The following is a 9030-nucleotide window of genomic DNA, read 5'->3' as shown; positions in this document are numbered from 1 at the left end:
ATCCAACCATCCAACTGCATTATAGTCTCGTCAGTTATCAGTATTCATTGTTTCAATATTCATTGTTTCAACTGTGTTAATCATTGTCTGATGCGAAAGCAACGAAACTGCACAATATCTGCGCCCTAACTCTGGCATGTTTGATGGGATTGATTAGTTTGACATCCTATCTAATATTGTTATTATAAGGGTTGATACTTTGAGATGGTTACTTTCTTTAATATGTGGTAATTACTGTATTTCATTGGAACTGCAACGAATGACTTACGGGAAACCTTATTCAAGCTTTAGGATGCAAAAATATTAGGCGCATTCGTAACACTACACCACAACTAGGCTGCAGCATAGGTGTTCGGCAAATCTTCCACCGGCTGCTATAGGCGGTTTTAGCCCACAACTTAACAGGTACACGGCCCATGTTGTTAACGGGTTTATTTAGGGTTGACAACTTTGCCGGAGACTATAACCGCCGTAAACTCTTGCACGCCATAATATATTCTCGAAAACCCCATAATTTCTTAATCACGACGTCTTCGTCGGCTGCTGTTAATGCAAACTCATTGGTTCTCCCTCGATACAGAGACTAACTATTTCACTCCCTTCACCAGAAAAACATGAAAGTGGATTCGTGGAATCAGCACTTTCATTTCGACATCGGATCTTCTTCTTCTTTTCCTACTACCTCTTCTGTTCGCATTAGTATTTACAGAGAACGGATCAGCGACATGTTTTTAGGTGATAATCCATCAGTTGATTTTTTCTTCAGTTGACGAAAAGAGCACTGGAGAAAAGGCTATTCAGTATCACATTCAATTTTGGTTAACTGTTTGATCGTGAAGCGTCTTGGGATACGGTAATCAATTGAATCTTAATCTTCGAATTTTGTTTTGCGATTTGATCTGCATTGTAGTAACTGGAGAGGAATTGACTATATATTATGTGACTTTGAATTTTGTTGTGGTTGTTGTTAATGTGTAGGATCAATTGGCTGGAGATGTAAGACCAGTTGTTGGTCTTATATATGGATTGTTACGGGGTACTCTTCCTGTTGCGGATTGATGGGTAAGTGAACTTTAAATTTTGGTTAACTCCGTATGGATTATAGATTTGTTCATACATTGTTTTTGTTCAATTGTTCTTTGGTAAGCATATGATTGATTTTCTTATTGAATGTTGACTATGGCGTTCTCCAAGTAGTTCAACTGGTTAGTACTGACATGCTAGGTAAACTCTAACCAAGTATGGGTCAAGATTCTTTAGAATGTGTACCAGATTTGGTTACTATGGTATACTTGAATAACAACATAAATTTCTAACTGAGGAGCGGACAAGATTTGTTAGTCAGAATTAGTATACTGGATTGTTTGCGAGCAATCAGTTCACATGTGGCATTCCTAGAGCCCGCCCCTATTTCTGTCCAACGTTATTTTATTATGGAAAAGTTTTCATTTTTTTCAGCCAGCTTATCTCAAGCATTTTAGCTCACTAGATGTATTTTTAGCTCGCTTATATCATTTTGACTTCAAGATCCAGTTATAATTAGTTAATGTGGTTCATTTATGTGATCATTTTTAGCCCACTTAACCTAGATTCTTACTTTACAAAGTTCTAACTCTCAACACAATTATTTCTTCCGTAAGCTACAAATTTCTTCCAGCGGTCGTTTTTCAATATTGGTTTTGGGCGTTTTAACTTTTAGTATCAAGAGATTGATACTAACTTAGAAAAAGTATCCATAACTGATTCAAAAGTAGCCATAATTAAGTCGTCCCTAATTTGAACACAAAATTGATTAAAAAGACCAAAATCAACAATTCCTTGTTAAAAAGGACATTTAGATTTTGATACTGTTTAAATGGACAAAAATATAAAAAATAGTCAAGATGTAAACAGTTTCATCTTATCCATTTTCAAATACTTTTTCTTTTTTTTAATTTACATCAGGATGCATCCAGTTTCATCCTTACTATGTTTTTAAGTTTAAGTCACGATGAATCCAGTTTCATCCTTGCTATTTTTTTGTGTCCATTTCACCCATAATAATTTTTACTCGTCTATTTGAACCATGTTTTAAAAATATTCGGACAAATCACCCATTTTCCGTAATCCGAACCAATACTTAGAAAAAGTAGCCATAATTGATTCATTGAGTTAGCAATAACTTAGAAAAAGTTCCAAATGCGTCCCTAATCTGAACCAGTACTGGTTGATCAACCTTACTACTTGCTATGTTTGCAATGGCTTATGGCTAGTTTCTTGAAATATCAAGAGATTTAGTGGTCTCCAAAAGTATAAATTAAGGTGTTCTAGTATTTCCCATCCTCACTTTCCTAATTTCCCATCCACATTAAGCATCTTTCACATAGTGTATTATGGGCTCCAGATGTATCGGTATCGAACAAGAATTATGATGAAATGACAAATGCTTAGCTAGAGCGTGAAACTGATTCAAAATTAGAGAAAATACTGGATAGTAGATATGGTGATGAACTGATTCAAAAAAATAAATAAATAAAATAAAAAACCCAGCAACAATACCAAGAAGAAATGTCCTCAGAGATTGCGCAATTGCACCATCAAGAAGAGTTTTACGCCAAAATCAGAAGGAAGACTTCCATGTTGATATAAGGGAAAAGCGAAATGATGAAACCCATATAGAAATAAGAAAGGGAGAGATGGATTATATATATCGATAGTAGACGATTGTAACTCAAACATACATAACAAGAGCAGCATTATGCTACCCTTATAGAGACTCTTTTGCAACTCTTAACATACATATTAAGACGATACTTACTATAGTACCCCTTGTAGTAAATCTGCAATCTCCTTTATTTTCCCAGTTGGCTAACCAAGTTTTCTAACTTAATAGGGACGTTGTTCCGAAGAAGGAGATCTGATAGATGTACAACAGTACAAGTAAACCAAGCTTTTTAGGGCAACATAATGTTTGCTTATTTTGGGAAATGAAATGCAAATGTAAAAAATAATTAACTTAATAGCATTAGCCTTCCATCTTCACTCGGGAAAGGCTTCGATGATGGAGGGGAACGTGGGAAGTTGAATTATATTATAACGAGGGAAACCAGCACTTTTCAGTAAAATGTTCCATTCGATTTCAGTCCTTTCTTTTCCGCCCAAAGTATTTACCATCATCAGCAGATCAAATGCTAATCCTGTTTCATCAAATAAGCCATCTCCCTCAGGTCGCAATACACAATCAACAATTATAACTTTTCCATTCTTTGTCTTTGATATCGCCTTACGACAGTTCCTCAAGATCTTCACGCAGTTTTCATCGCTCCAGCAATGCATTATCCACTGCAACGTACATGTATATATTAATCAAATATATTGTTAAAAGATTTAGTCTATTTTTTGTGAGAATGCTGTGGTTCCGCTTAACTATATGGACATATGTAACCGCAGTGAAGCAGTTTTTTTATTCTAATATACCGGCATCGTACAATCTGATGTATGCTAAAGAAAACATCACCTTTGGTCTTTTGATGACTCTAATGAAGTGTGTATTATTTTGAAAGGGGGAAAAAAAACCTTTTGACCAATTTTGAAAGATATTATTGTGTTAGTTCTTTTCTTTTTTCCGAAAAATTGAAATGTATTGATTTTCTAGATTACCAGACCCCAATGAGAAAACTGATCAAACCTTCATGATAACAGCATCCGCTTCCGGAATGTGAGCAAACATATCACCCCCAACATGGCTGATTCCTGGATATTCAGGTGCTGTAGCCACCACATGAGGTAAATCAAAATTGATACCTTGTATGTGTGGATTAGCTTTTACGATCTCAGCTATGATCGCCCCTGTCCCACCACCAACATCAACAAGCGATCCTATACCGTTGAACCCATTTCTATAATCGACCTGCATCTTCGCCGTGCATGCCATTCCTTCATTGAAGAGCTGATTAAATTGAGGGTTAGCTAACGTCAGATCCCATATCCCACACCCATGAGCTTTTTGAAAAGAAAGACCACCATCTTGAACACATTTTCCCATATAATGCCATGGTGTTACTAATGTTGGATCAGTTTCAAATAAAAACAATCTTGATAAATTAAGTTCCGAATCTTTCAGCAACCATTTCGATGATGGAGTTAGATCATATAAAGTCTGATTGCTTTCTTGGTGTGAATGAGAAGTAAATATACGTTTACGAACCAACAATCTCATTACACGAGTAAGAAAATCTACGCTAGGAGATGATGATGATGTGGTTGTTTTTAAACTTTCGATGATCTCAGACATTGTGGTCGGACGACCATGAGAGTTTATGATATCAGGTATACCAAGTTCAATTGCACATTTCAGTGCCATTGAATCTACAAATGCAAACATATGCTCCCATATGTCAGCTTGCCCTTTCAAGCTTTCTTCTTCAATATCCATCTATTTCTTTGGTTGATCTGAAAAATGAAACAGAGAAATAGAAGCATATATGTGGATAGCTAGTGCATCACAGCATCTCTATATATAGTAAATGCTAGGCTGCTAACTACACGCAAATGATTAATACGACTATTGGAATTTGTTTGAAAAATCTACTAAAAATGGTTAGAAGTGTCTATCAAAAACATGAAAAACGCTAGTAGCTAGACTACACTCTATCACAAAAAAAAAAAAAAAAAAAAAAAAAAAAAAGGAATTGGTTGCTACATTTCGTTTTGTCGGTAGGATATAGGATAGTACGAAGTGTCTATCAAAAATGTGAAAAATGCTACTACCTCTGTTTCAAAAATACAGGCTGGGTTCGTGTAGAAATTACACATAAAACCAGCCTATTACTTTAAAATGGAGGGAGTAGTACAGTAGACTCATCAACTATTAAAAAGAATAGTACTGATGTACTATGGTCTATGGCTATGAATAAGTATGAAGCGTCTAATATACCTGCCTCATCAGCTTTGTAATTGCATTAGCTTTATGGTTGTGAAACAAGAAGGAAAAATCCTGTAATTATTACGCGTTGAAAAAACAAAAATGAGGCTAAAAATTTAAAAGATAAAACAAAAGACCGAAAACGTATAATAAATCAAAGCATGATTTAACGCCAAACCATAAGACGCTTTTGATTGGATTCACATGTTAGTTCCTCATAAGGAGCATAATATAATTCTCTATTCCCTATTGGTTCTAGTTGCTGAATTAGAGTTATAAGAATTTGGAATCTTGAATTGGTGATTGTTGTGGCATTGGTTTCTGGCATGGTCCTTGGTGCACTGGCTCCCCTCTTGCAGCGACTTTTCCCTTTCATTTCAAGCTATCTGTCAACAGGGAAGGATCCATCTCTGATCTCATTGCTGATGCTGACAATCCAAGCTGGAATATCTCGTTCAAGAGGATTTTGCATAATGAAGAGGTAAATTCACTATGTTCTCTTTTACAATACATTGGCCATTCCCCACCCATCTCTGCTGGGTAGTCGTCTGTTAGTTGGAAAGCAACTTCAAGTCCTGATTTCAGTGTTAAAGTTTTTTATTATGGCTGCTCAAAGAGAAGATTTTAATCCTGAACATTCCGTCATTTGCCTTCAATGTTATATCGGTACATCAATTTCCTACAAAGGTTCCATTCTTTCTTTGGCAAGCTATGCAAAACAGAGGAACTAAGGATAATTTATTTATTAGAGAGATTGATTCTAATGGCATTTGTATGCCAAGCCTCTTTGGAAACAGTTGATCATATTTTCACTACATGTACCTACAGTCGAGCTTTATGGGCTGTTGTTTTACCAGTCAATGATGGATTACAGTGGAAACACCGAGAACCTTTATATCATTAAAATTGAAAATTCTAGGTTCTGGAAAGAAATTCAAGGATATTTGATCACAAACTTCAATCGTTTCAAAATCTGCCAGTTCCAAAAAAATAAATAAAATCAGATTCTACATTAGAAGAGTCGGAGGAAAAAGGAACAGTTTGCCTGGTCCATGCACACTGCACACACGAATATAAGTCCTGTATGAAGACAATGCAATAATGCATGCACTGTAATGTGGGTCTTCGTCGACATCCGGTATATCATTAGTATTCACTATAATAACCGATTTAGGAGGCTCCGGCTTTCCTTTTCTATGAAAAAAATTAATAAAATCAATGTGTCTAATCAGCTAAATACGGATAAGAGTTTGTTGAATAATAAATGGAAATAATGGAGAAGAAATCTTTGGGATGAAAAACAAAACAAGGAAGGGACGTTTCTTTGGGATTTAGATTTGAGACTATAAGAGCGACTGCAATGGTACGACTAAACTCAAAGATCAAAGACCAAAAAAAAAGACTAAATATGAGTTTAATATGTACTGTGACGTTATGGGGAGAAGACCAAATTTGGTCGCGCGTAAAATTAATCACCGCACGAAAACGGGCGTAAATTTGGTGTACGTTTGAATGGGGCGTAAAATTGGTTTACGCCCGAAATTTGAATGGGGCGGATGGTTTGGTGTCCGCCTGATGAGTAAGTGAACGGGCGGATGGTTGGGTGTCCGCCTGATGAATTTCATTTTGAATGGGGTGGATGGTTTGGTGTCCGCCTGGCGAAATGTGAACGGACGGATGATTGGGTGTCCGCCTGATGAATTTCATTTTGAATGGGGCGGATGGTTTGGTGCCCGCCTGATGAGTAAGTGAACGGGCGGATGGTTGGGTGTCCTCCCAGCAACAAGCGTACTTTAAATTTACGCCCGACTATATTAGGATTTGGTATTTGGTCGCGACCAAATATGATCTGGATTTGATTTTTGGCTGGGATTTAATCTTTACTCCGTCCCACTGCGTTACGATCTCATCCCAAATTTTTGGTTATACTCGCCCACTGTGGATGCTCTAAGCGCACATGGCATGAAGTGACAAACCATCCTTCGGTCCTACCAATTTAAAGATGATAGGTGAATGCCTTTTCTCAATCAGGCCGTTCACCACAGCCAGAAGGCAAAAATGAAATGGCCACTGGATTTCTGAGGAGGCATGGAATATGTACGAAGGCTGTCCCATAGCCTCAGAACCTAATGTACCAGAAGTCCAGAACTTGATTTACTTGGCAAATGTGGAGCCGCAACTTTGTTTTTTATGCAGGAGTCTTGTTGGGACTTGGGAGCCCTTTTAAGAGGGAGGCAATAAATATAAAATTTGAAGGCTATTTTTAGGCATACCAAAAACTTTCAAGGCATACAAAATAGTTTTTCCATTCTAGGTGACCTTATAAGGGGTGTCTATTGGGTAGTTCAATTACCTATATACCCTTGAACCTAAAATCAAAAAATAAACTATCTTAAACATTTCTTCTTCTTCCTCCGTCCAAATCACCTTCCTTTTCTCTCTCAGAATTTTTTTCATCACCGTAATTAATTATTGATTCGTGAAAATTTGATTATCGGTTAAATTGAACTAGATAATGGATCGTACAAAGAAAAAAGAAAACGTCGGGTGTTCTAAATCCTCTTCCAATCCATGAATTAAAGAAGAAGAACCAATTGAAGATGAAGGTGTAAAAACTATAATTGAACCAGAAATTGAATCGGAAATTCAACCATTTAAAGCTCCAAATACTGAAATGAGGATAAGAAAGTATTCCCTACAAACCCAATATTTTATTTGTTGTTTTTCATGGATTAAATGGGTTAAATTGCTAAAAACTTAGGGTATTTGACGGTTACAGTAGCGGGTTCGGCTGATAATTGAGTTGACTTTTGAGCCGAACTGTTCTTAAAATTTCACCCTGAAAGTGTCTATGAACACTTCGGCTTAACCGTAAATGTCAATTTTTAGCCGAACCCCAAAATGTGTATTAAATACGTCCCACAACAGTGTCAGGTTCGGGTAATACCTTGCAAACCTTCCGGCCGAACCTGAGAAGTGAAATTTACCCCAGGTGGTTGTCAGGTTCGGCTGACTCGATTAGATCACTTTCAAGCCGAACCTGTCTCTGTAAACACTTCGAAAATATTGATTTGTAGGCTCTAGGTTCGGTTATCTCGTGTTATTGAGTTATCAACCGAACCTTCTCTTTGCACACTCAAGTTTTTCAATCTTGTTTTGGCCATAACTTTTACGTCCGATGTCGGAATGATCTCATTCTTTTTGCGTTGAGTTTGTCTTTTCGTTCTCTTGAAGTTGAAGATAAGATCTCATTGATTTTAATGAGTTTAATATGGACATTGGTATTCTCCATCATTAGACTTCACTTTCTTAACACTTTTAGTAATTTCCATTTTTTTTTGGTTCATCCTATGAAAAGGCTACACAATAGAAAACATATGTAATAAAAAACCTAACCCCTAAATGTGTATGAATTTAAGTGTTTCATGGAAAATCAGTATCATGTTCGGTTGATGTGATTTTTTGAATATGAGCCGAACTTGGAAAAATATATAGTTCGGCTGATACAATATTTAGAGTGAAAACCGAAACTAACTCTCAGGAATAGGTTCAACTTGTTATTAGACTTTAATATAAGCCGAACTAGGGTCTTGCAAATAGGTTGGAAGTTGGAAAATGAAGGTTCGGCGTATAAGGTTAACAAATTCAGCTAGCCGAACTGTTCATTAATTTAGTGGGTTTAGCTTATATTTTCAAGACGAACATTGTCCTGGTTCGCTGAACCATGATGAAAAATACAATTTTTTGATGATTTCAAGCTACAAAAGTGAGATTAAACATAAAATAGAAGTGTACATGTGTGTTAGAAGTATTGGATTCCTCATCTATGTATTCATCATCTGGATTTGGCTCATAAAAATCATCATCTTGAGTTTGAGTTTATGTAAAATCATTCTCATAATCTAAGAAATCAGCAATATATGGATCATTGTTGTAGTTGATATGTATTTTCCTAGGTTTTTTAGATGAAGAAATTTATGGTCATTCTTCATCTAAAAAACCTAGGTTTTTTCCCATTGAATCAAGAATTTTTTTTTCACACTTTCTCCTTTTCCTTCTCTCCATCTCACGATAAACTTGATTTTTTTCCCCAAATTTTTTCATCTACCCAAAACTTTATAATTATG

General features: G+C 36.2%; 1 protein-coding gene across 1 annotated transcript; it reads right to left on the bottom strand.

Annotated features, from left to right (window-relative positions):
- Window positions 1–2717: 2717 nt before the first annotated feature.
- Window positions 2718–4443, bottom strand: LOC113313549 ((R,S)-reticuline 7-O-methyltransferase-like). Its single transcript, XM_026562337.1, has 2 exons — window positions 3668–4443; window positions 2718–3321 (listed from the first exon to the last, which is right to left on the bottom strand). Exons 1-2 carry the CDS (start codon window positions 4412–4414, stop codon window positions 3019–3021), a joined length of 1050 nt encoding a protein of 349 aa, XP_026418122.1. The 5' UTR covers window positions 4415–4443; the 3' UTR covers window positions 2718–3018.
- Window positions 4444–9030: the final 4587 nt, after the last annotated feature.

This window comes from Papaver somniferum, chromosome 9 (genome assembly GCF_003573695.1).
Source record: "Papaver somniferum cultivar HN1 chromosome 9, ASM357369v1, whole genome shotgun sequence".
NCBI classification, from domain to species: Eukaryota; Viridiplantae; Streptophyta; class Magnoliopsida; order Ranunculales; family Papaveraceae; genus Papaver; species Papaver somniferum.
The sequence above is the reverse complement of the archived record's forward strand: the minus strand, read 5'-3'. Positions and strand labels throughout refer to the sequence as shown.